This window comes from Muntiacus reevesi, chromosome 1 (assembly GCF_963930625.1).
Source record: "Muntiacus reevesi chromosome 1, mMunRee1.1, whole genome shotgun sequence".
Lineage (NCBI taxonomy): Eukaryota > Metazoa > Chordata > Mammalia > Artiodactyla > Cervidae > Muntiacus > Muntiacus reevesi.
Window position 1 is genome coordinate 158166722 of NC_089249.1, and position 27995 is coordinate 158194716.

Here is a 27995-nt window from a genome sequence, read left to right on the forward strand (position 1 = left end):
CAGCTGACTTTCTGTCCTCCTCTCACCTTTCTGGAGGCTCCCTATCTGCTCATCTCTCCATCTGTCTCTGACCCTCTGTATCTGACCCACTGTCCACCTGTATCCTGATTGTCTGCTCTCCTCCAGTCTGTCTAGTCTTTCCTGTGTTTCTCCCCTTCTCCCTGCCCGTCTGTCCCTGTATTCACTTCCTTTTGCTGATAAAATAATTTGCCACTGCCTTAGGGACTTAGAACAACACAAAGTTATTCTCTGTTGGCTCTGGAGTGAGAAGTCTGAAAGGCGTTTCCCTGGACAAAATAACATGTTGGTGGGGCCCCTCTCCAGGGATCTAGGACAGGATACCGCTCCTTGCCCTTTCTGCATCTAAAACTACAATCCTTGCATTCCTTGACTCCTGGACCCTCCTCCCTACATGAATCCAGCAACATCTTCAAAGGTCCCTTTGCTTCTGTCTTCACATCACCTTCTCTTTCATCAGGACCTTTGTGATTAGATGAACAACTCAGATAAGACAGGCTTGTTCTCCTGATCTGGGGATGAGAACGAGGACACCTGGGCAGCCGTCGCTGGACCTGCTAAGTCCTGTGACCACCATCAGCCTGTCCCCCACTCTTTCCCGTGTGTGATGGGTCTTCCTGTGTGTCAGTCACGTGGCTTCCCCTCTCTTGCCCTCCCTGGATATAGACTGTGTGTGTCTTCTCTGAAAGAGCTGGATGAAACAGAAGAGAGAGGAGGGGAGGGAAGACAGTGGAGAAGAGAAAGGGAGATGACATCTGGGGATGTCCTGGCCCCCCTGCAGCCTCACACTCTGGGGTCTCTCATGCCCCACACCCTGCCTGGTATCTGAGGCCCCCGTGACAGCTGAGTCAGGAGAAAGGGCTCGTCTCCAAAGGCTCAGAGGGAAGATGCTCACACCAGCACCTGTCAGGGCAGGAGCCTCCTGCTCTTCCGTGGTGGCTTCCTCACCACATCTGTAGAGGGGCCCAGCCAACACCCACCCTGTGCTGAGCAGGGAAAACTTTACAGACTTGGCCAGGTACAAGGGTCTCCTTCACCCCAGAAGAGATTTGAGCAGAGCTCAGCCTGGCCAGGTCACCAGTCCCCTTCCTCACAGGCAGGGCCTGATTCCTCTGAGGACAAGAGTGGGTGGCTAAATTGGAAGGCCTGGGAGGAACCAGCTGGGCACAAGGCTTGGCTGTTGGGAGCAGATGTCAGATCCAAATCCAGGACAGCTGGTGGCACCTCCCCCCACAGGACAGCACCTTGGAGTCCCTGGCATGCGGCCTGGCCACTCTGAGTGAGGACATGCTTCTTCAGCTCTGCCATTCCTGGAGACCATGTTGGGGCCTGTCCTCCTGACCCTGGGCACTGACCAGAACCAGGCCCCCTGAACTCCTCCTCCAGCCTTTCTGTACCCAGCCCTGCTCTCTTCTGGTTCTGCACACAGGTCCTCCTCCCTCCCACCCCTGCCCTTCCTAGACCAGGGCCCTGGTGCCAGAGGAGACCTCCCAGCAGCACTGTGCTGCGCAGTGACATTGCCATGTGCCTCCTGATGGGGCCTCTCCCCAGCCAGCGCCTGCAGCCGGGACCTTCAGACCAGTAATCCTCTCCCCATCTCCAGGTTCCTAGGTCTCCAGGCTAGCTTATTCTGCTTCTAGAAGTGACCAGGGGAAGGCTTCCTTCTTCAACAGGGTTGGATCACACTCTCGCTTGCTCTCTTTCTATGCCCATCTTGGTTCTGCACTCCCCATACAAAACACCCAGTGAAGCCACAGAAAACGTCCCTGCCCTAGAGCAGGAGTTGCCACAGTCCCAGGCTGAGACAAGGTCTGGAACAGAAACCAGAGCTTGAGAAACAGGATTCTATGCAAGCAACCACACAAGCCCAGCTGGCAGCAGCAGCTGAAACTGATGAACCAGTCAGTAAAGCAAAACAGAACTGGAGTGAAAAGAAGGCATGGAAGGCTATGTCAAAACTAGGTCTTCACCAGGTACAGGGGTTACTAGAGTGACTAGCCAGACATCTAAGAATATCCTTTTTGTCATCAAGAAACCAGATGTGTACAAGAGCCCAGGTTTGAATACTTAGTTTTGAGGGAAGCCAAGATCGAGGATTTATCTCAGCAAGCACAACTAGCAGCTGCTGAGAAATTCAACATTCAAAGTGAAGCTGTTTCCAAAATTCAGGAAAACACACAGATTCTAACTGTATAAGAGGAGAGTGAAGAGGAAGAGGTTGATGAAACAGGTGTGGAAGTTAAGGACATAGAATTGGTCGTGTCACAAGCAAATGTGTCAAGAACAAAGGCAGTCTGAACCCTGAAGAACAACAGTAATGATATGGTAAGTGCTATTATGGAATTAACAATAACCATCTGAATAAAGGACCTTTTTTGGTGCTTCAAAAGAGTAACTTCAGCTGACTTTGAAGTTTGTCCTGTTTCTAACATTAATAAAGTTAAAGATTCTTGTTGAATGAAAAAAAAAAAAAAAAAAAGTAGCCAGTTAGACACTGTGTTTGACCAGGAATGGAGCTGTAGAGTTAGCTGGGTATGCCCTAGACAGGAAGTTTGACGGGTCCCCTGGAGCGAAGTGGCACAGAAGGGGTCAGGTTTGTCACTCTCAGAGCATGGGGCAACAGGAAATTTTTCTTCTATGTGGCCAGCCATGAACATGAATTGTAAACACAGGATTTTACAGGAGCTGAAGAGAATGACTAAGAAGAGACCCAGCTTGTTCCAGGCAGTAGGAAAGACCCCAGTTGCATCCATACTCCTACGTGCATCTGCCAGGAGTATGGATACAACTGGGGTTGTACATGTCATATACATGTATCAACTGGGGTTGTACATACACAGACATCCCTGTGCAACCTCAAGCTATATGTGCCCCTTACACATTCCACACTCTGCTCACACACACGTGCACAAACCCTGGAGCCTATGAGGCAGCAGGATCTCTTTGGAGAGCTGGTAGGATTAAATGGAATTCACCTTTGGTGCCCACTGGTCCCCCAGCTCACCTCTCACAGAGACCTTCCCCATTCCCTCTGACTCCAGAGCTCTCAGGGGCATGTGCCCTCAGAGAGAGATGCAATTCTACCCATAGAGTCTTAGTCAAAAGAGGGCAGAGTCAGGTTCTTTCCCTTAGTGTTTAAGTGGGATAACAAGTTCTTCTAGCCCTGCCTGACTGGCCTCCTGGCAATCCAGGGATCAGAGGAGTAGATGCACCTTAGACTTGAGTTCCACACATGGGTCAGATATGGATGGTACGCTGAGCTCTGCTCCCCAGGGATGCCTACTGAAACCATTTCTTCACTCGTGCAGAGAGTTCTATCCAGGGCCAGGACAGAGGGGAAAGTGGGTGGCATGGGAGACACTCTGGTGAGGCCTCAGCATCCCAGCCTCAGGTAAGCAAGGAGATCTGAGTTTTGACAAGGCTTTGTAGGAGTGAGCATGAGGCCCATGGCCCAACTCCCAAGGCTGTGACCTTCTTCTCAGACCTTCTTCATCAGCAGCAGGAAGGATGTGTCTCCAGATGGTCTATCCTCAGGGCAATATAAAGATATCCTCAAGTCCCAGGGCCAGAATTCCCCCTCTCTTGCCTCTCCCCTAAAGCTCAGTTCCCTTCCTTCCACACCTGTCCAGTTCCTGGACTGAAGCCCACTAATGGCTTTAGACTTGAACCCTAGAGGTGTATATGCCCCCAGCCATCAGGCAGGGACTACTTTGGGAACAGTGCTAATTCCCCACATGGTCCCAGCCTGAGTCCTTCTCCAAAAGTCCCTCTTTGCATCCTCATACCTCACCCTGCCTTAAAGTCTGATTCAAGCACCATCTCTTCCAGGAAGTCACCCTTTAATGTCACTCTGCCACCTTCCCCAGCCAAAACTGACATGCCCAGGGCACCAGGCAACAGTGATACAGATGCTGATGATGGCAGGCGTGCACCAGAGACCCATCTCAGAAGGGGCAGAATTTACAACCATGAAACCATAGTCCATATTCCTCAACCTCAACAGTGGTTACCAGGGAGTTTTCTCTAAAAATTCATTCTTATGTAATTTTGGTTTAAGCAGTTTTTCCTTATGTCTATTATATTCCAGACACATACATACAAAGTTAAACAAAGAAACAGATCTCGGTGAAGGGGGCAAGCCCTGAAAGCCATCTGTCTATCATGTGGAGTGGATGAGTGTCTGATCATAACCACCAGTCCCAAGGCACAGATTCCATGTGAATGCTGTGTAAATTTTAGAAAGATGGACAATTATGGGAGATCAATAAAGAATCTAGAAGCAAGTAGGTATTCAGCATGTTTGTTAAATGAATGAGTGAGCTCTGGAACACATGTGCAGTAAGCATTTATAGACATACATGTTTACATGGCATTGCCTTTGAGGTGATTGTCTATCAGATGCCTATTCTGCTTCTAGTCCACAAGCCTACAGCAGAGAGGGGAACACAACTACTCTACAACCAGCTTGGAGAGGGCAGCGTCCAGGAAGAGGCCACAGATTGGGCTCTCTGGGGTCCTCATCTCAGCAGAGCTACTTCTCAGAGCCCGGGCTCAGCGGCTTCAGGTGGAGGTGGATGCCATTCTTGGAGCGTAGGACCAGTTGGGGCATCTGGATGGGTAGCCTCGAGGGATCCGGGGCAAACTCAAAACGGAGCAAGCAGAGGGCTATGACCACCTTTACCTCGTTCATAGCAAACTGCTGGCCAATGCAGTTCCTGCAATGAGCAGCACAAAATGACATCAGGCTATGAGATGGCCAGAGTGATGAAAACTAGCGCTCTAAGTGTCCAACAGAAATCAGTCAGTATGGATGAATCATTGGCTGATCGACTGATTGGCCTGGACTTCAGAAGCAGATCTTGGGGGCATAGTGAGGGTCCCAGACTAGGTAGGTTCACTAGGTGGGTTGTGACTTAGGGGTCTCTCTTGGAATGACTCACCCACCCCACCTGCCAAAGACAAGAGTATGCTAATGATAGGAAGAGGGTCCCTTAAACTTCCCTCACATCAGGGTCACCACACACGTGGCATGGCCCTCCTCATCCCAGAGTTCCCCCAAAGGATGTTCCATGACATCCTCCATCCTCACCTCTGGACAGGGACATTGGGCTCTCCTTACCTGGGCCCAGCAGAGAAGGGAATGAAGGCAAAGCTGTGGCGTCCGGCCACATTCTCAGGAGAAAAGCGCAAGGGGTCGAAGACCTGAGGGGACCAGACTTGCTTGAATAACCTGCCAAGTCCCAGGGCAGGCTGACCCCGCAGAAGCACACCCCCTCCCGAACTCCGAGCCCAGGGATGGCATACCTCAGGGTCAGGCCACACTGTATTATTCCTATGGAGGGCATAGATGTGCAGAGAAATCAGGCTGCCTGTGGGCAGAGCAGAAGCCTGGTGACCAGACAGTCCTGGGACAGCCAGGCCCACCTCCTCACAGGGTCAGAATCCCCTAACTGGTGCCCCTAACTAAGCACCAGTCCCTCCCTTAGCACTGCCAGTGACAGAAAGTTCATAACCATCCTCAACACATCAAAGTGTGTTGATCAACAGCACACCTACTTCCTATAGCCCCAGTACCAGGTGTAGGACCTGACACAGACATTTGTAGAACAGAAAAGGAAAAGAGGACTGAACCCACCCTACCATGAGGAAGGACAGGCAAGGATTATTACCCACTTTCTACTTTCCATTGACTGACTCTCAAGGGAAGTAGTTATTCATAATATTATGCCATCAGCAGTAACAACTACCATTCATTGGGTGCTTATTATGTGTCAGATCCAGAGTCAAACACTCCTTACGAAACTACCACACACGATTGTACAGCTTGTACATTGCCCAGCATTATAGTCTAAGTGAATGACTCCTCCTGAAGCTGTTCCAGGCACAATCTGCTTGGTGGCACATGACAGCCCTGATGAATACTGTCTCTTTAATCCTGACAACAGCCCTGTATGGCAAGGACCCTTCTCACCCCCAGTTCCTAGGAGACAGAGCAGAGGTGGAGAGGTTGGTGGATTTACCCACACACTGTGGAGCTAGGACTTTGATGCTGGCCGAGCACAAAGCCTGATCTCCTCCCCTCTGGTACATGGGTAGAGAGAGCACCCACAAGGACTCTGGTTCCACCCTGAAATCTGCCCCATCCCACCTGCAGGCAGAGAGCGACCATCCACAAAGTCGACAGGCTTGCTGAGCTGGCGGTACACCTGGGGCACAGGCGGGTACAGGCGGAAGCTCTCCTTGATGCACATGGTCAGGTAGGTCATCTCCGCCAGATCATCCCTGCCAGCAACACAAGCAGGTCTTTGTGGACTGGGGAGCAGCACAGTCCTGCAGGAAGGCAGGCCCAGCCAGAATCCCCACTTCACCGCCATCACACGTCAGGGAGTCAGAGGGACACAAGCACTCCAAGTGCCCAGGCCAGACATGGAGTGGACGCTCAGGTGCAGGGGCCTGGCTCCACTTTTCTCCATTCCTCCCTCATCTTCCCTGCTAGGAAGGGAAAGCAGAGGATCCTAGGGGTGTATGTGCACCTGGCCATCAAAGGCAAGGTCACTCTTTCAGTGTCCCACAGAAACCCCACAAGGGACAGTTCTTTAGGTTCTGCTTCATTCCCCATGGAGCTGGAATGGAAAGGGGTAGGGGCTGACATACATTGACTGAATGAAGTGATAAATGCCAAACAATAACGAGCTTGGAGGGGGTGAGTAACTACATATAAATAGATAGATGGATAGATAGATAGACAGATGGATAGATATTTCTCTCTTGCCACTAGGAAGTTCAGACCTCAAATGTGCTCCAGCTATAATGACTGTGCAACAGCTTACTACAGAGCCCCAAATTCTAGGGTTTATTCCCCCAGTCCTCATTTTTTATTTGTGTTCTACATTTAATTGAATGTGTCCTTTAAGTTGCTTCAAGATTGAGATGGAATAAAATGAAAATTAAATAAATGTTTCAACTCCCTCCCTTCAGGCTGTGTTCACACTGTTCCCCAACCCAGAGCACCCCGAGCACCCAACTCTCGCCCTTGGCCTTTCTGAGCTTCACACATCTCTTTAGAAAGCCAACTTGGGCCCACCACTTTTGACTCCTCTGTTCTGAACATGGGGCTGCTCAATCTTACCCCACTCTGTGGTTTTCTCTAGCTTTTTGGTTCTGCAAGTTTGTCCTTCTAAAAACTCCCCCAGGGCAGTATTGGCCACTCACCCTCAACCCCCACACTCCTAACAGCATCTGGCACTAGGCTGGACACCCTAGGATGCTTCCAACCTCTGACCAGTAAAACCACATCCTTCAAATCCCAGATCCTGGAATTCTAAGTCAGTCTCCCTCAGTGAATCTAAAGTTTCTCCCCTCAACTGAGCATTTTCTGTGGCCCCTGCTGTGTCCTGTCCCTGGGCTGCAGGTAACACAGGACTCGAAAGCCCAAGGGGAAGAGGCAGGCAGAGGTGGGGCAGAGGGCACAGGCAGGAGGGGGGCCAGTCAAAATTGCCAAAGATCATTCTCCAGAGAGAGGTCAGCATAAATCAGTGTCATGATAGTGAGGTCAAGCTTGAACAAAGAAACAAAATAGTTGTAAGTTTCTAAGTGATGAAGTTTGGGCAACAGCCTTTTCTTCTTCATCAGAGGAGTCTAGAGGCTGCACATGGCCATCCAAAAGCAGGTGGGAGGGAATCAGCTCTTCCTGCTACCCCAGCTCTGTTCATCCTCAGTTTTCAAATCCTTTCCAGTGCTCCCTGGGAACCCAGAAGGGTAGCCAGGTTCTGCCACCAGAGGGAGCCAACCCAAAAGTCAACCTCTTGACCACCTTTATAAGACACATCTGAAAATGGTCTGAGGTGAGAGAAAGGGCTCGGGGCTGTGTCCACGCATAGCTTCCCCCCAAAAGCCACAGTCTGGACGGGAAAATGACAAGGGCTAACTGCCCTCGCCTGGTTTCCAGGATGGTCCTGTAGGCGCAGCTCTTCCCTCGGACCGACTGGGCTCACCCACAGCCTCACTCACCACTTCAAGGAGTCCCGGTCCCCAAGAATCTCTTGAATCTCTTCCCGACAACGACGCTGGTGCTCGGGATACAGGGACATGCAGTAGAGAACCCATGAGATGGCACTGGTGGTGGTATCATGGCCTGCGAACATGAATGTGTTCACCTCGGCCCGGAGGTCTTCATCTGACAGCTTGATGCCTTCTTCATCCTGGGTCAGGAAAGCACAATGGGACAGCCCAAGGCATGTGAGGTAGGTTCCAACAAGGCCTCACAAGAGTAGCTGTCAAATGAAGGTCTGGGAGAGGGAAGGAAATTCCTTTTCAGACTAGGGGTTCGAACCATCCTCTTGATTCCTATCTGTTCTCCCAAGGCCAGCTTGGATGATTCCTACTCCAGGAAGCCTTCTTTGATCCCTCTGGCCAAATGACTTGTGACCTTACCCAGTCCTATCAATTTGGCTCACCTGACACACACAATGCCTTCTGGAGGAGGAAGAGGTCTTTGTCAACATCTACCTCCTGTCCCTGCCACCTGTGAGAGTCAGGAGGCCAGGGCTAGGGCTTTCTCAGTGTCTGCATCCCTAGCATGAGAACTAATGCAGAGTAGGGCTCAGTGAGCTTGTGGAGTGAAAGGACCAACTGAATGAGTGAATAAATAAATGTTGCTGCAGGTGCTCAGTCACTTCAGTCATGTCCGACTCTGTGCGACCCTATGGACTCTAGCCCCACCCAGGCTCCTCTGTCCATGAGATTCTCCAGGCAAGGGTACTGTAGTGGGTTGCCATGACCAACTCGAATGAATGAATGAGTAATGTATAAAGTCTAAGGTTCTAGGTTGCTAAGATTCTTCACAGTCTTCGAAGGCTGGAATTGGTCTTCTGTTTCATGTAGACCCAGTCTCCCTGCCACTACATCTCTCCCCAGCACCACACCAGTCACCTTCCCACCTCTGAGCCTTTGCTGATATATACCACGGGACAAGGGCTTCCCAGGTAGCTCAGCTGGTAAAGAATCTGCCTGCAATGCAGGAGACTCCAGTTCGATTCCTGGGTCAGGAAGATCCCTTGGAGAAAGGATAGGCTACCCACTCCAGTATTCTTGGGCTTCCCTGGTGGCTCAGACAATAAGGAATTCACCTGCAATGCTGGAGATCTGGGTCCAAGCCCTGGGTTGGGAAGATCCCCTGGAGGAGGGCATGGCAACCCACTCTAGTATTGTTGCCTGGAGAATCCCCCACAGACAGAGGAGCCTGGCAGGCTACAGTCCATGGGGTTGTAAAGAGTTGGGCATGGCTGAGTGACAGAGCACAGCCCAGCACCACAGGACAAGAAACAGGTCATATTTGCTGGGGAAAGAGGGAAAAGATGCTTAACAGCCCCTGCTGCTGTCCAAGGAGCCCTGTCCCAGGAGGACAGCCTGAAGACCCGTGTCAGGGACACTTTCTTAGGCAAGGGTGGGTGACTGCACACTCACCCGGACTCCCAAGAGAATGTCCAAGAAGTCTAGGTGCCTCTTGCTCTGTATCTTCTCCCGCTCTTTCTTGTTCTGGAGAGCTGCTTTCCGTTCCCTGATGACCTGGTCTGGGCCGGGAGCACAGGGTGTCACTGCCTGGGAACCCACCCTCTGCTCAAGAGGGGAACAGAGGTCTTGCAATGGGAGGGGTCCCCCTGGGGCTGGGAGGAGCTAGACCAGGACCTAGGCCTCCTGTGGGAGGGCGGTGCAGGAAAGGCCCACCTGTGTGGTCATGGGCCACCTGGCAGGCCCGCAGGAAGCGGCGGCCATGCGGGGTGAGAAAGTAGATGAAGTCATTGTGGTACTGGAAGGAATCGATGCGCTGCTGCATCAGCAGTGTGAGTTCACTGACTGCCAGGTAGTAGTTACTGTCCCTACACAGTGGAGGGAGGGAGAGATGCTGAGACCCTGACCCACAGCAGAGCCCCCGAGCGAGTGGAATCCAGTTCCAAGCACTGCACTCTCTGCCCGTCCTCTCCCCACCTCCCATGAAGCCCCATCAAGCCTCCCATGAAAGCCATGGGAAAGGCCCAGCTCCACCTGAGCTGGGGCTCCCTAGAGCAGGACCCCCCTCTCCTCTCAGACCAGGAGTCCTGTCACCTCATACGCCCACTGAGCCGACCCGGGTAGAGACCGTGGTCAGCCCCCAGGGCCCCCTGACCTGTCGTTCAGGCCGCTGGTTCCTTTGCCAAAGGTGCATTTCATGAGTGAGTCCAGCGCCATGTGGCCCACATCACAGAAGATGTCAAAGCTCTTTTGCTCACGAGCCTTTTTCTCCCATTTGTCCTAGGGCCCAGAGATGGAAGGTGATGTAGGGGAGGGAGCCCGCCAGGCTGGGTGTCCCACCTTGCCCGTAGGACCCACCACTGTCCTCCCCACACACGCTCCGTGTCCCTGGCTTGGCCTCCATCCTGCTCTTATGGGTGGGGAGTGGGGGGTGGTTCAGGCTCAGAGGGCAGAACCCGCAGGCAGCCTCACCCAGCACACACAGCCAGGGCAGCTGTGTATGAGGGAAGAGGAGGGCCAAGAGGTGGTAAGCTCCCCAGCACAGTCTGTGTGCGTCAGGCCTGCAGTGATGCTGGGGGGTCAGGAAGGGGGTAGTCTCTCGCAAGCGGAAAGGCTAGCCCAGGTAATCTCGCGGATTATCCAGCTGTGAGGCTCTGAGCCTAACTCCTGACCCCTGACCCCCAGCATCCATTTCAGAGTTACTCTTGACAATATTTCAGGCAGTTGTGCTAGGCCAAGGATGAGGAGACACATTTTAGATATGAAAGGTCTTCCTAATATTCTCAAACACAGGCAGCCCTCCAGTCTGCTACAGTAGGAGCTTTCTTAGGGGTCTTGCAGAGGCCCTTTGATGTGGGAAGAGGAAGTGCTGGTCTCCCGGTGGAGACAAAAGCTGGGGCTGTCGGGCAGCCTGGGGCGTCAGCACGTTGTCAGCACACAGCAGGCAGTAGGTATCAGGCAGAGCAAGGCTCATACTGCTGCTGCAGGCAGAACAGGGCCTCGGGCCTCAGCAGTTCTCCTCACTGCCCTCTCCCAGGAGAAAGTGGGGGCGGGGGGCTGGCCCTGCAGCACAGCCTCCAGGATCCTGGCACAGAGAGCTCACCAGCATGACATGTGCGGACTCGGCGAACACAGCCACGTAGGGCTTCAGCACGTCATAGTGGAAGCCAGGTGTGAGCAGCTTGCGATGCTGGAACCACTTAGGCCCTTGGAGAACCAGCAAGCCTTTCCCTGGGGAAGGCGTGGGAGAGGGACTGCTGGTCAGTTCACACAATCCTGCCCCACCCCTGGCAACCTGGGATCAAGCACATGCCACCCCGCCTAACCCTACTCCCATCCTCCTGATCAGCCTGGCATCCAAACCCAGGTCTGCCTTTCAGTCACCCAGCCTCACGGCCTCTGGTGACATCAGCCTGGGTCCTGTCTTTCCACGCTCCTTTCCCCAGGCCCTTGCCCCAGCCAGCACCACCAGTAAAATCTCCTCCAATCACCTGCAGTGCCACCTCCTCCAGGAAGCTGTTCCTCACACTAAAACATTGCCCAGAGCCTTTGCCCTGCCTGCCCAGGAAAGAGGACACCCTGGCAGGACAAGTTGCCTGAGCTCCACCTCTCAGGCAGCCCGGAGTTCTCCTGCCTCCTCTGCTATTTCCTACTAAGAAGCTGAGCTTAGGGTGGCAACGTGGGGCCAGGTGGTCTGGTGGATGGAGTAACCGTAAGAGTGGACACTGGGCAAGGAGGGATCAGGCAGGGATGGCTCCTGGTCACCCAGCACCAAGGACAGGGAGGGCAAGTGCCTACTCACCAATCCACTGGAGAAAGAAGTCATACAAATCTGGGGCCTTAGGGTCTATAACAGAAAGAGAAGTTTGGTCAAATGGGGACTGGGGGATTCCTGGAGGATGTTTGGTGATTTATAGGGTAGGGACCTCACCTGCCCAGACTTAAGGTGCAGGCCCAGGACCCCTCCCCACATGGCGTCCTGAGCCCTCTGCTCTCAGGAAGCTCCAAATTCTCCCAGGAGTCCTCACCTCCTCGACTGTATACAGCTTTGGCATAGTCAGGATCATAGATGTTCAGGAAGCCAAGAAACTGTCCAAGCCAGAGTTGGTGGGCGTAAGGGAACTGGTGAGTCCAGGACACCACCTTGTCCAAACTCCCGGTCTTCTGGATCTGAAATAGCAACAGAAGGCCAGGCCACTCAGGAACCCAGCATCACCAGCCAGGCCAGCAGGGAAGAGAGGAGCCTGCCTGGGAAGGTGCAGGGAGCACCTCTCCCTCCTCCTGCAGGCCTTCCCTTCCAGCCAGTCACAGTCCTACACATCTCTGGGCTCAGTCCTCTCTCCAGCCCCAGAGCCACTGCTCTAAGTTCAAGCCATGCTTTATTGCCCCTGGGTGAGCACAGTAACCCCAAACTGGTCAGCTTACTTCCATCTGGTACCTGCCACCAACCTATCTCCACTGCAGCCAAAAAGAGGTTTCTTTCCGCATCAAAGTTTTCATTAGAAAGAGAATTCCATCTTGTTGTTCGATACACCTCAAAATCACCTCGGTTCCACCCCTAAATCATGGGGCACTTTTTTTTTTTAATTGAGGACATACTATGTGCAGAGCACTGACTAGATGTCTCAGGGAAATGAGATAAACATAGTCCTTCCCATTCACTCTAGGCGGGGGAAGAGTGGTAATAAACAAGTCAGCAACAAAGTAAAATGACTGCAGACAGTAGTAAGTACTTAACAAGGAAATAAGCGCAGTGCTGGGAGAGAGACTTAACAGGCAGACCCTACTGAAATAGAGGAACCCAGGAGGGACTCTTGTTGGAGAGGACATTCAAGGTCACACTGAAGGACGATACTGGAGCTGACCGTGTGAAGAGTAAGGGAGAGCACTCTGAGGCAGAGGGAGCAGCAAGCAGTGTCTAGAGTAGGAAAAAGTGTGGTGTGTCCCAGGAGCTGCCACTAGATGGGGCAGTGGCCAGAGACGAGGCGCGAGAGACCAACTTTGGAGGTTTTTCTGACCACATCTACTCACCCAGAGCTGCCTTATGTGAGTGCGGTATATGATAAACACCTTTCCAAGACATGCCTTTTTTATTTAAGATATTTGATGGCTCAGACGGTAAAGCATCTGCCTACAATGAGGGAGGCCCGGGTTCGATCCCTGGGTTGGAAAGATCCTCTGGAGAAGGAAATGGCAACCCACTCCAGTACTTTTGCCTGGAAAATCCCATGGATGGAGGAGCGTGATAGGCTTCGGTCTATGGGGTCGCAAAGAGTCGCACACGACTGAACGACTTCACTTTTTTCACAGTGTTTCCAACAACTGCCTAGTATTCCACTTCAGGGGTATACCATTATGTATTTATCCATTTTCCCCTATTTTGAAGGAGCCTTTTAGAAGTACACTTTAAACTCTCCAGTGGCCTGCCCATGGGTTAGTGCCATAGTTTGGGAGACAGTATAGTAACAACTTATCTTCATTAAGCACCTGCCGTGTGCCAGGCCTTCTTTTAAGCACCTTACAACTTGACTCATCACATCCTCAAAGCCATTCTTCCCATTTCAGGGAAAAGTGAAGCTTTTCAGTCCAACTGTGTCCAACTCTTTGTGACCCCATGGACCATATCCCACCAGGCTACACTGTCCAAGGGATTTTCCAGGCAAGAATACTGGAGTGGGTTGCCATTTTCTTCTCCAGGGGATCTTTCTGATCTAGGAATTGAACCCAGGTCTCCCGCATTGTAGGCAGACGCTTTACCATCTGAGCCACCAAGGAAGTAAGAGGAGCCTGAGTACAGAGATCTGAGGTTGCTTCCCAAGAACTCACAGCAATCTTTGGAGCCTGACAGACCTGGGTTTGAATACTGATTTCCCCTATTTTTCAGATGTGTGAACTTGGGCAAGTCACTGTGGCATTAATGAACACACAGGCAGGCATGTCATTAGTTGAGGTCATGTGGATCCTGGGCAAGGGAAGCCCTTGACTGACCAGAAGTTTCCTCTCCTTCAAACCTTCCCTCCCATTCCCAGTATCTTCCTCCAAGCCTCATCCCTGCATCTCCTGCACACATCCTCCTCCTCAATGCCCCTAAATTGCACTAAAGAGTATGGTCTGAACATGCCCTGAGGTACTTCCAACTGTGTGTAAAGCATTCACCAAACTTTGTCTCATGTTACAAGGTAAACTGACCCTTGAGTTACACTCTCCAACCCATTCCCCCGGAAACTTGACAACTGTAGAACATCAGCTGTGTTGCTAGGCAACACAGCTACGGCCAAATGAACCCTGGGATGTAAATAACATCTGGACTTGGAAGAACCATGAACACCTGATGAGAGCACCATGCTTTGGGCTTCTCTGAGTGTGGTGACTCTGGTAATGTGCATGACCTTGCAGGACACTTGGGACTGCTAGTGGACACAGGGATTCGGTTGGACTTGGAGATTCAAAAACAAGCTTGACCCACATCCAGGATGGGGAGCTTTTCTCCCTGCCTTTGGCTGGCCCCTGAGGAGCAGACAGTGGCTGATGGCTATGAGGAGGTTGTGAGGAATGCCTGATGTCGCCTTGCTGGCTGGCTGCCCATATCCTTGGAGGAGATGGATGCTAACTGTGCCTCTGGTAGCCTTCTGAGTCTGAGTACTTGAAATTAAGTTGACCTCTTGGGGTGTGGCATCATCTCTGAGCATTTGTTACATACCATTCCTCGCTCTTCGTACACCCTCTACCCAAGAAAGCCCGTTGATGTTCTGTCTGTACCTTGGCATCCAGTCTGAATGACCTCTCCAGGGACCTCTCTAACCTTCCACCAGCTGACATCTCTGCCTCCTCTGGACCTCTCCAGCCCTACTAGGGCCTTACCCGTATTCTGCCTTGCTTTTTATCTAAGACCCAAAAAATTTAATAAAACTAACATTTGGCATTCACTGAGTATTTGATGTGTTCAGATACTGAGCTAATGCTGCATGCAAATTCTTTTATTTAACTCTCAGGAAATTCTATAAGGTAGGCACCATCATAATCCCTACTTCAGAGTTGAGAACAAGTCAACTATGAGAAGCTTAGTCACACAGCTGGTTCTCAATAGACCTGTGATTCATACCCAGGACCCCTGACCTGACCCCACCTGTGGGCCGTGAGTTTTGCAGGAGCAAAGATCATGTGTGGGGCATCCTTGGGTCACTATGGAGCTCGGCAGGGGGCTCCGGATACAGAATATACTTGATAAACAGTGTGCTGGATGAACAGAATGAAAAAGGAGCTGACAAAGAAGACCAGAAAGGAGGGAGAAAGCATACAAAACATCTGGCTAGTCTAAACATTGGCCAGAGATAGCCCATCTCATGAAGAATCAATCCAAGTCTCACTCAATCTGGGGAGTCAAAGAAGAAAGGCCACCATTAGCACTTCCTGTGTGGTAAACAGTACTGCAGATTTTTGTTTGTTTGTTTTCCCAGATGAACCTAGCCTGCCTACCCTGGCTAAAGTCCAGATTCACTGTTCATTTCCACATTCTTTCTCACGAAATAGGGGATGGGAGGGGACAGATATTATTGTGTATCTCCCATAAGTCAGGTGCTACAGGAGTGAATTCATAGATCAATTCAGGTACCTAATACAGAGCAATTATTCCCATCTTACAGATGAGAAAACTGAGGCTCAGAGGTGTGAACTGACTTACATTTTGCTTGTAGGTTAGTAGTACTCTGACTCGGGTTAGAGACCCACGTTCTCCTCCCCATACTGAAACCTGTCAGGGTTGGGTTGCTGTGTTCAGCTATATAAACTGTACACTGCACAATCCTAGGGTGTGCCGTTCATGACAAGGTCTGTGCAAGGACTGGCCCAGCTTTTCCTCCTTGTAAAGTTTCTTTTCATAGTCCTCACCCACTCAATTAATCTATGTTGTATCTTCCAGGAAACAACCGTGAAGAACACAGGACATTTGAAAATTTAGCCCCAGGAATCCTTGTCTAGACCAAGCCGCTTCTCCCAAAGGGGGACTGGGCTTGGCTACTTTGGCCTCCAGCCAATCATCTGTGGTTTTTCTAGGGTTCCTCTCCTTCCAGGCCCTCTGTAGAGTCCTGTGTAATCTCCCCATTGAGCCTTTCCCCCTCTGCCTCTGAACTCATTATTCTGAGTTCAACCCAAGGGAGTTTTAAGAATTTCACTGCCCTGGTGAACACAATGTCCAAAAGATTACAAGTGAGCAACATAATCTCTGCCTATCAGTAAAAGGGAACCTTCCTTCTGGTGTCCCTGACCTCTTTCTTGCTTCCCTCTTGTTTGGTATCCCTGGAAATAATCCCTTCCTCCCGTGTCCCTCTTATTTTTCCATCTGTGCTCCTGGGTTTTCCTTGCTGACTTTTTGATTACCGTGACAGTGTCCTTTCTCTCCATCCCTCTCAAGTTCAATTGACAGGGGACAAAGAGAGGCTTAAATCACAAATTCAGACTCACAGAATCTCAGGGTTGGAAGGAACCCTTGGCTGATCTGGTTCATCTGTGCCTCATGTTTCTCTTCATTAGCTGTGAGTATCCCCCTGGCCCGCAGCATCCCCACCCAGGACGGAAGATTTGACCTCATGCTGACACATAGCACACACAGCACATACACAGCCTGAGCAAGCTCTGCCTCCTCACACCCAGATTTCTTCTGCATGCCCTTGATCACCCCAGGAGCCTTGCAGGAGTGAGGATAGCTCTTGGTACCTGGCCCCACTAGTGGAGCGGTTGCCCCATCAAAAGGGCTGGGGCTTCCTCTCTCAAGGGGTTATGGCTGCTTGGCTAGCTTCTCTGGCTTACATAACTGGACATCTCAGATCAGTCCTCAGATGACCCAAGTTGGGACGCCTACAGGACTCTGAGGTCTAGGCCAGCTTGTTTTTCTCCAAAAGGAAGGAAGCAGGAAAAGAGCAAGTCATGGAGATAATTCACTGACCCTAGCTCCAGAGCCACATGACACTCATTCTCACATTTGCAGCCATTGTAGACATCACCAAGAATAAACAGGAGAGAATGGGAAGAGCAAGCATGGGCACCACTTTCTTCTCTACCTCCTCAGAACTGGAGGAAGTTTTGCTCTGAGGAGTAGATCTGAAAGAGACCTCAACATTGCCACACCACAGTCCTTCTTTATGGGTGGGAATGGTACATTCCAAAGACAAAGATGACCATTCCACAGGAGTTAGGCCAACTGGGATTCTGACAGAGGCACTTTCTGCTCCCCCTCCTTTTAATGAGCCTGCCCAAGTCGTCAGTCAGTTGAGCCAAATCTCAGAGGGTGAGTGTTCAAGAAACAAGAAACCCGCTTAGCCAGTCTGCTGCAGCCACAGCTCTCCCATGGGGAACAAACAAATCTGTTCACAAAATGGGGTAGCAGTTCAGAAAAACAAATTGTTAAGGAGGGGAGGGGATGGGCTTTCCTCTTCCTCAGCCTGCGTGACTCCCTTGAGGCAGGTCATGCTGATCTCCAGTTCCCAGAACCCAGAGTTGCCTGGCCCAGCTCCTTCACCATGTGGGAATTTCTGCCCCCAGAACTTGAACATCTCAAGCAACCAAGAACTTACAGCTTTTCAAAATGTAGTAGTCCCAACCATCTCTGGATCATCTTAATTCTTACTTCCCTGGCAGTCCACTGCTTAAGACTCCCCACTCCCAGTGCAGAGGGCACGGGTTCAATCCATGGCCAGGGATCTAGGCTCCCCCATGCCACACAGTGTGGCAAAAAAAAAAAAGAAAGAAAGAAAAAGATTAAAAAATTAAATAAAATAAAAATTAAAAAAGACTCCTTAGTCACCGAACTAAAAGCTGCCAGCTTGTGGCCTTCCCCATGAGTGTGCAGTCTGCTCTCTGGGGCTACACAGGATTCTACTGTCACTTGGGAGTTGGGGGCCAAATCCTCCTGGGTATGCTCTCCTCCAGTATGGACATTCCTAGATGCCCTAGGGTGCTATAGTCTTCCCCACTCCATGCACCCTGCCCCGCCCCCCACACACACCAGATTCATGAGCACTCAGCATGTTTGTGAGCCCCAGGCAGTGTCAACGACAGCAAATCTGTGTAGTCAAAGCCAGAGATGTTGTGAGTGCTTGACAAGAAGCAAAAATTGAGATGAGGCAGCATCCCTGAAAAAAACATGAAAATCAGTGAGAAAAAAAAAGACTCAATTTACACAAACTCTTTGGAGATTCAGCTATGAGAATGAGCAGGGAGCCATGGGGAGCTTGGAGGAAGGGATCTATGCGTGATGCTCCAAGGAGCAGAGAAATGGTTTCCCCCAACTCTAGAGACAAGTAAGTGACTTTATCCTCCGTCTTCCCTTTCAGAGACAAGTATACTACTGCACACGTATCTGTGAATGTATGTGAATGCATAACACATGGCAGCAACTCCTGGCTCAACAGAAGGAGCTTGGGAAGCTTTGGATGAGGTTGACACAGGTCACCTCGACTCTTCTAGCACCACATATTGGCTGGGAAGTATGGTGGGCCTTGCCCAGTAGCACACAACTCTCAAGTCTAGGTTTTTCAGTCCCAAAGCCTGCGTATGCTTGACCTCCAACACCTGTCTCTGTCTTCAGCACCAAAGATGAACTCCAGCACCAGGAATAACCAGGTTGGAGCTTCGAGGCCCCCAGATAGGAAAAAAAAAAAAAGAGAGAGGCCAAAAAGGCAGGCCCTAAAAAATATCAGTGCGCTTACTGCAAAGAACGGGAGCACTGGAAAAAGGAGTGCCCTAAGAGGGACCTGAAGAGAGAGAATTTCCCCTAGAACTCGAGTTCTATATGCGGACTAGGGGAGTCAAGACTCGACACCCCTCCCCGAGTACTAGGTAACCATACATGTAGAGGGGAAACCCGTTGGCTTCATGGTGGACACTGGCCCCCAACACTCTGTTTTAAATCAAAAACTGGGACCAATGTCTAAAAAAAAAACCAGCTTGGTGAAGGGAGCCACGGGGACAAACAGATATTTTGGACCACAGAATGGAAAGCAAATCTGGGGACCCATCAGGTGTCCCATTCGTTTTTGGTGATACCAGAATGCCCAGTCCCTCTACTTGGACAGGACTTGTTGACTAAAGTTAATGCTCAGATCCATTTTGACGTTGGGAAAATGTCAGTCACGGATGGACTTATACATGTCTTGTCTCTAGCTTTAAGAGATGAATACAAACTTTTTGTGCCTAAGCCCTCAGAGGTTACAACACCAGATATACAACCGTGGGTCCACAAATACCCGTTGGCATGGACAGAAACAGCAGGAATGGGACTGGCTAAGCAGAGACATCCGGTCGTCATCAAACTAAAAGCCGAGGCGACTCCTGTGAGGATGAGACAATACCCTATAAGCCAGGAGGCTCAGCGGGGGATCACTCCCCATGTTTGATGGCTCATGGATGCCAGAATTCTCAAGTGGTGCCAATCCCCTTGGAACACCCCCTTACTACCGGTGAAGAAGCCAGGGAGTACGGATTACAGACCTGTCCAGGACCTACGAGAAGTCAACAAGCGGGTGAGTGACATACACCCTACTGTCGCCAACCCGTATACCCTCCTGAGCAGTCTACTGCCTGAGTACACTTGGTACACTGTGTTGGACTTAAAAGATGCTTTTTTCAGCCTACCCCTGGTGGCCCAGAGCCAAGAAATATTTGCCCTTGAGTGGACTGAGGGAGAAGTCCAACCGGTAGTACAACTAACTTAGACCCGCCTCCCACAAGGATTCAAAAACTCCCCTACCTTGTTTAATGAGGCTTTGAGTGAAGACCTCTATGAATATCGGACTCGCCACCCAGAGGTCATCCTGCTGCAATATGTGGATGACCTTATGTTGGCTGGAACCACAGAGGAGGCATGCAGCTGTGCCACCGGTGACCTCTTACAGACTCTATGCACCTTGGGATATCGTGCTAGCGCAAAGAAGGCGCAAATATCCTGGCAAGAGGTCACTTATTTGGGGTATAAGATCAGGCAGGGGCAAAGGTGGCTAACTCAAGCCATGAAAGAAACAATATTGCAGATACCAGAGCCCAAGACCCCCCGCCAGGTGAGAGAGTTTTTGGGGACTGTTGGATATTGCAGACTGTGGATCATGGGGTTTGCTGAGAAGACCCGGCCCTTGTATGAGAAAAGTAAAGAGACCCCAAACTGGACTTGGACTGAGCCAATGAGACAGGCTTTCCAGACACTCACACGGGCCCTACTAGAAGCCCCAGCCCTTGCCCTGCCTAACCCAAATAAGCCATTCCAGCTGTTTGTAGATGAAAAGCAAGGAATAGGAAAGGGGGTCTTGACGCAACAATGGAGACCATGGAAGTGGCCGGTAGCATACCTTTCAAAGCGATTGGACCCAGTGACCTCTGGGTGGCCCCCTTGCCTCCGCATCATTGCAGCCACTGCCCTCCTCGTCCACGACGCCGACAAGCTGACATATGCACAGCAACTCTGGGTTTACACCCCCCATGCCATCGAAGGGGTTCTAAAGCAGCCGCCAGATCAACGAGGATACCACCCTCCAGAAGGATGACAAAGATAGATGGTATCGAGATCAAAACAACAACCTGATATTGCCTGCCATCCTGGTCGTCACCTATGTGAACACCTGCACACAACTACACACTTGGGAGAGAAAAAGACCTTGACTCTTCTCCAGACAGCCTACCTGAGGTTCCCTCGACAGAGAAAAGGCAACACACTGGAACGAGGTACCGAGGGGAAGAGCCAGGGCAACACTGGGAGATAGATTTCACTGAGGTAAGACCAGGCAAGTACAGGTATCGCTATCTGTTGGTTCTGGTAGATACCTTCTCAGAATGGGTAGAAGCCTTCCCCACTAAGGGAGAGACAGCAACAGTGGTTGCTAAAAAGATCTTAGAGGAGATAGTGCCTAGGTACGGGCTGCCAGTGACTATGGGCTCTGATAACGGACCTGCCTTTGTGAGCCAGATTGTACAAGGGCTGGTCCAAGCTCTGGGGACAAAATAGAAGTTACATTGTGAATATAATCCCCAGAGCTCAGGACAGGTTGAGAGAATGAATCAGACCCTAAAAGAAACTTTGACAAAGTTGGCAATAGAGACTGGCGGGGACTGGGTGACCCTCCTTCCCTTCGTGCTCTTTCAAGTGCATAACACCCCTTATAAACTGAATCTTACCCCTTTGAGAGTCTGTATGAAAGACCCCCTCCTGTGTGTCCTATATTCGAGGGAAAATGCCTACCACCCCCTACCTTGGGACAATTCCAGCAATCACTGATGGCATTAAGCAAGGGGCATAGCCATGTTTGGAAATTAATTCGAGAGATACACAAAGGTCCAAGCAAGGGGACCATCTCCTCACATAATATTGGCCCGGGTGATTGGGTTTGGGTAAAACGACACCAATCTAAAGCATTAGAACCTAAATGGAAAGGCCCTTATGTTGTTCTCCTTACCACTCCTACTGCTGTTAAGGTCGACGTGATCGGGCCCTAGGTTCACTGCAATCACGTGCGGCAAGCCACTCCAGAAGAACAGGAAAAGATGCAAGCAGAATGGGAGGCAAGACCTCACCCGTCAAACCCTTTGAAACTGAAACTCGTACGACGGGAGCCCTCTTAACTTTCCTGCTGATGACAGTTTTCATCGGCCCAGGAGCAACCAGCCACAGCCCCCATCAGCCGGCTAACCTGACTTGGGTGATCTACAACCCTGAGACTGGAAAAGTGCTTAATTCGAGCTCCAACGTGGACCCCAAAGAGACATGGTGGCCAGTACTGACCTTTGATTTGTGCGTGCTGGCGGCTGACAGTAATGGATTTGGTCCCCACCAACTGACCAAGTTCTTTGCCCACGGCTCTTTCGGTCTGTTCACCCGTAACTGTGAGCAAAAAGGCCCACAGTACTATGAACAGGTGCATGTCTATGTCTGCCCGGGGGGAAAAAGGGATCGGAACCAAATTGAGAAGTGTGAGAGAGTTGACTCTTTTTATTGCGCCGCTTGGGGTTGCAAAACTATGGGAACAGTCCATTTCGCACCTCCAAGAATCCTTGAGCTTCTTGGCTGAAGTAGTGTTACAGAATAAGAGAGGTTTAGATTTGTTGTTTCTGCAACAAGGAAAATTATGTATAGCACTGGGAGAAAAATGCTGTTTCTATATTGACCATTCAGGGGTGGTACAAAAATCTCTCCAAAAAGTAAGAGAGGGACTAGCCCAGCGAAAGAGAGAACGAAAAGCCCAACAAGGCTGGTTTAAATCTTGGTTTCAGTGCTCCCCCTGGTTGACCACTTTGATTTCCACCCTCCTGGGTCCACTTATAGTATTAATATTGTTACTGACCTTTGGTCCATGCATTTTAAACCGTCTGGCCTCATTTATTAGGTAGCACCTAAATACCATCCAAATTATGGTATTGAGACAACAATATCAGTCAATTTCACAGGGTGACGAGAAAGATTCCTCTACAAAAGTATAAAGACAGGGGGGAAATGTGAGGCTGTCACGGCTAACGTCATGACAGGCAGCCTAGAGTAGGAGTAGGCCTGGTTTCCCGGGGTAACATAATTATCAGGCCTCCTGGAGCCAGCCAATCAACATATGCCTAGCCAGAAGAAAGGGAACCTATCAGGGGAAAGCTGAAAGCCCCACGTAGGGCCAACAAAAATTACCTTGCAACTGTGTAACCAATCCGCTTATGCCAACTACCCACTGTGTAACCAATCCGATTGCGCCAACTACCTGCTGCTTGTTTTGACCTAATAAATACCCGAGAGAACTGGGGCTCAGAGCCTTTCGTCCTCACACACCTGGTGAGGGCGGGAGGCCCTAGCTCGAGTCAGTAATGAATTCCCCTATTGCGAGTTGCATTGTTTCGAGGAGTCTTCTTTCCCGACCGGGGACTCGGACTACGGGCAGAACACTCCTACCTCTCCCGATGCCCCATCTCAGCAGCTCCTCACCTATCATTTGTTAATCAAAAACTGAGGCTTCCCAAAGTCCAGCCTCTAGTCTGCTCCCAAGCTGCACCTTCTCCCTGAAGTTTCTCACCTACTTCCATTGCCTCCTCTGGCATCTACCTGACTGGTTCCTAAATGGATCTATCATCCCAGCTTACCTTTCTCCTGAGTTCCAGAAACATGACCAGTCACCCCCTCAATATTTCTGCATAACATCCTCCAGGCCCCTCAAGCTCAGCATTTCTGAATGTGAACACAGCATGTTTGCCCCCCAAATCTGCCCCTCCTCCCGTACCTACGGATGGAAACACCATCCATGCTGATACCAACCAGAAACAAGGAATGATGTTTTCTCTGAGATTTATATTAATACTGAGGGAGACGCCCTGTGGAAGCTGCCCCTCTCCCCTGCAGATCCACGAAGAGACTTATACATTGGAATCAGCTAACCAGAATTCAGAGAACCAAATGTAGCTCTTCTGGGGTTGGGGGCTGGTGTGGGGAGGAGGGAGGTCCTGCCAAGAAACACCCCAAATCCAGAACCTAAGGTTCCCATATCCAGACACTGACAGGTGCTGTCAACCCCTAAGCCCCTGCTTCCTGGGTCTCAGATCCCCACATTTCTACACGTAGACAGACACAGAAATTGATTCCTCAAGGCTACATAGCAGTCTTGTGGCTCAGGGGTCCTTTCTCTCTTTAGGTTACTTTGCCAAATTCTGCTCTGAGTCAGCTGTGTTGATGCCACAGTCTAACAAAGCTGCCAGAGCAATCCTATGTCCCCCTTCTCCTGGTACATGAAGGGAGTCTCCCTTACATCTCATATTTGGCCACGGTGAAGGTGTCAATGCCTCCTCTCCCCCCATGCCCACAACACCAAGACAGCCTGCTCTGCCTCTCATTTCCCTCATCCAGCTGGCTCACGCCATCAACATTACCCCATCCTCCACCCTGCTCTCCCTGCCAATCTAGTCTTCACCCAGAAGCTAAAGTTTATCTTTCTACCACACAAATCTGAGCTCTTCACTCCCTTGCATTAGTCCACTCCTTTCTTCCTTGTTGTGCTCACAATAAAGCCTTTTGACCTGGCCTGTGAGGTCCCATGTGATCTGTCTCCAACCCCACTCCAGTTTTATTTTCTCCTCTTTGCCCTCTCTCTCACCCCTCCAGAAGCACAAAACTACCCACGCAGGCACATAGAAGACTTTGAAAGACAAACATTTGTTAAATAAACTAATTTCTTAAACAAACAGTGCTCCTTGTGGCCTCTCCCTTTGGTATCATTATAGGTATCATCTTCCTCCCTTCCTTCCGCACTTTCATGGACTGCTATGTCCAGATTCTTCTCAGTCTCAGCACAGCAACCCCTCCCTGGGCCCTAGGATCTGGAACACTGTGCTGTGTTATCTCTCTCTTGCAGACCGGGTTCCCCTAGGGCCCAGCTCCAGTCTTGTTCCTTCCTCCTCTGGCCTCAACATAGGGCCAGACCCAGAGTAATTGGTCAGATAATGCTAGCTGCTTGGGAACAAAAGGACCTTATCTGGCTCCCGAAGACTGGGTTGATTTAGGAGGAAGGAAGAGGATGAAGAAAGCAAGTGCTTCCTTGTGTTTTGCAGCAGAGTCTGCCTATGGTGACTGACACATGATGTCTATCTGCCCAGCAGTTTGCAGGGTGAAGTCACTCAGTCGTGTCCGACTCTTTGCGACCCCATGGACTGTAGCCTACCAGGCTCCTCTGTCCATGGGATTCTCCAGGCAAGAATACTGGAGTGGGTTACCATTTCCTTCTACCTATACTTTATCTCTGTCGATCCTCTTTCAACCCAGCAAGGTAAAAAGGCTTTTCTCAATGTGGAGAAAAGGAAATGGAAGCACAGAGAGGAAGCATGGTGAAGGCCCATGATCAATGTCTTTTGAGTGAAAATAAGCCACATCCCCAGGCCAGCGCTCTTCACTAACCTGAACATGGTCAAGGGGACCGTCCCAGCATTGAGCAGGACCAGGGAAGAAGGCTTTTACAGTCTCAGGAAATCACCTGCCCTGGGCTTGGAGTTGGCATTCTCCTTTCTCTCCTTCCAACATAGATTAGAGCCTTGGGCCTCTCCCAGGGGCCCCAACTTCCAGTCAACAATATGGCTGAGCACCTATTATGTGCTGGATCCTCTCTGGGCCCCGGAGTGGAATGAGGTAGACCCTGAAAGAATCCCCCTGCCTCAAGGTGATGCATTCTAAGAATTGAGGGGGCTGACGGGTAGAGGACAGACTATAACTGGCAGCCAAGAGGGGAGAAGTGAATCCTGATGGACATCTCTTCCCAGCCCCTGGGGCCCTTCCTTTTACCACCAGTCCTCCTCTTTCCTTTCCTACTTCCGTCACCACGAGGCCCGAGAATCAAACATGCAGTTACTCTGTACAGACTGACCATGTCCTGATCAGTCATGGATTGATCAGCAGACAAGTTCATTCAGCTGAGAGCAGAGGTGCCAAGCCCTGGAAGAATGCAGGGGTGTTGAACCTGCCATGGTTCCCCAGGAAATAATTGTTGTGTCTGAGAGAAACCACCCCTCCAGGCCTTGCCCACCCTTCCTGGCGCCAAGGCCCTTCAGATACTTGTGTGAGAGCCAAGACGCCAAAGCTAAGTTGTGTTCCAGGTCCTTAATACATTCTCAAGGTGAGGGCAGGAACATCCAGGGGAAAGAGGGCAGACAGCACTGATATGAGGTTCACGGAGCAAGGTCTCTGTCCTAGGAAAGCCCACAGGCTGTTGGCAAATCCAGCTTTGATGGAGGCAAGGAGAAAAGGAGGAGACATGAGTGCAAAGGGATTGAAGGTCTCTCTAAATGCTTCTCTTTTCCGCATTAGGGTCATACCTCAACCTTCCCATGAAGAGAACATCCCTGTACTTAAACAGCCCCCCCAGATAACTCCTGGCCCCTCCACTTGTCTTCTCCATCATTGTCTCCTCTGTTGATACCCTGCCCTACTCACCTATGTTCACTGTCTGTTCATACAGTGATACCTGCTTTGGGGAGGCTTGTGCTGTACCCTGAGGGGACAGGGAAGAATCAGACCAAATCTCCATGGTCAAGTGAGGATGATGAACAAGCAAACAGAAGATGACAACCATACAGGACAAGCACTGAAATACCAAACCCGGGGCTGATGCAAAACACTGGTGAGGCACCCCAGCCCCTAGGAGCCTGGTGGCAGCAAAGGCTCTGGTGTCTGTTTTCCCTCTAGAGAATAAGCTCTTTGAGAGCAGAGCCTGGGTCTGATTCATCTTCCAGACCTTTCTGTCCTTTTCTGGGTGTGTCTAGGATGCAGGTATGTTACTAGGCCATCCTAAGATGACAGTTATTTGTAGAGACTTCTTACCTGGCCTTCCCCACTGGTTCAACAGTAAAGAAACTGCCTGTCAGTGCAGGAGACGCAGGTTTGATCCCTGGATTGGAATGGTCCCCTGGAGGAGGGCATGGCAACCCACTCCAGTATTCTTGCCTGCAGAATCCTATGGAAAGGGGAGCCTGGCAGGCTGCAGACCATAGGGCCACAAAGAATCAGACACAACTGAGCGACTGATCACATTCTTGATCCCACCCGGAGGTAAGGCTTATCCTGAGTGTCAATCATGAAGGAAAGGCATTTCCCTAGACTCCTTCTGGGAAAAGTTTACTCAGGACATAGTAGAAGTCTATATTCCTCCCTCAAAACCTTAACTTCTGGCAGCTATACCTACTTTCCCAAGCCTGGCTGCAGATCAAAACACTTGGGGACATTTTTTAACTCAGACCCCTAGCTCCAAAATGTTAGAGTCGTCAGGGCTCAGGGGCCAAGGAATCTGCTTCTCCCAGTTGATTCCAATGCAGCTGGCCCTTTCTGTGTGTTCAGAAACCTCTACTCTAGATCCTCATGGAGGTAGGAACTAAGAGCTCTTCCTGACAAGGGGTGCTAAGGGTCCCCACCGCCCTGAGATAACTGGGAAGGATGAGTCAGAATCTGAACCCAGGAAGTTGCCTAGCCCCTGACCCAGTTCATAGGCATGGCAGAGAGAACTCCACCTCTGGGGGCACCAACTTTTTAAATGGTTCAGGAGGTCTCTCAGAGGAGAGCACTTGTCCCATCTTCACTTCTATTTTCTGCCCTCAAAAGGGAAATATTTACAGTGTACAGAACAAGAGGATACTGGTTAAGCTCTAAACGAGATTGCCTAGTTGGATCAGACTATCTGGGGAATTTTTTCCCAGATTATCCCTGAGTCCTTAGCAGAGCTCTCTCTGAACCTTGGGCCTCAAAATGATGGGGAGGAGTCTGTGGCCCTTCTGGATTCCAGCTTTTAAATGCCACCCCCCATTCCCTACCCCCACCTGAGGCCAGCTTGGAAAGTGAGAGTGAGGGGGAGACCCAGTGGGAAAGGTGAATTGGAATCACGGCTCACAGAACCCCATTCCTCTGCCCAAGCATAGGATCTCCTTCCATGGCCCCCAGCAGCTTAGGCCAGACTCCCAGACGGGAAGGAGGCTGGTTTCTTTCTCTATCCTCCGCCCAGTCACTTACCTCAAGGGCATGCCCAAACAGCCAGTGGGTGGGGGGCCCTGAGAATCTGTCCATAGCCCTGGCTAGCATCTGCCTCCGCAGCAGCAGGCGAATGAGCTTAAGGAAGACTAAGACCGAGACCAGTCCAAAAGCCCACAGGCTCAGGTGGGAGAGACTCAGGGAGAGCAAAACAGGCACCATGGCTGGAGTTGCAGTCGCGCAGGTTTCTGCCTGCCTCCTACTGTCCTCAAGTTCCCTTATACTATGAGCCCAGGCACCCTGCCAGCTCCCACTCCAGCCACACCCTGCAATCAGAGACAGCCCAGGCTGGGCTGAGCTCCACAGGGCAGAGACAACAGTCCCCAAATTCACAGACAACAGAGGAGACAGCCTGGCTGATTTTTACCAAAACTCAAATGAAGAAAACTAGATAATGGGCTTCAAAGAAACGAGGCAATGTGTTCCTTAGAGGAACAAAGAGAAGGCAATGCTTGGT

General features: G+C 50.8%; 1 protein-coding gene and 1 pseudogene across 1 annotated transcript; one reads left to right on the forward strand and one right to left on the reverse strand.

The window, feature by feature from the left end:
- The first annotated feature begins 1723 nt into the window (after positions 1-1723).
- LOC136150193 (nascent polypeptide-associated complex subunit alpha pseudogene) lies at positions 1724-2316 on the forward strand (annotated as a pseudogene).
- Positions 2317-4071: 1755 nt separating this feature from the next.
- CYP4B1 (cytochrome P450 family 4 subfamily B member 1) lies at positions 4072-27740 on the reverse strand. Its single transcript, XM_065929284.1, has 12 exons — positions 27521-27740; positions 12057-12198; positions 11831-11875; positions 11132-11259; positions 10184-10308; positions 9745-9896; positions 9484-9590; positions 8029-8219; positions 6167-6300; positions 5323-5387; positions 5138-5220; positions 4072-4733 (listed from the first exon to the last, which is right to left on the reverse strand). Exons 1-12 carry the CDS (start codon positions 27698-27700, stop codon positions 4550-4552), a joined length of 1536 nt encoding a protein of 511 aa, XP_065785356.1. The 5' UTR covers positions 27701-27740; the 3' UTR covers positions 4072-4549.
- Between the last annotated feature and the right edge of the window lie 255 nt (positions 27741-27995).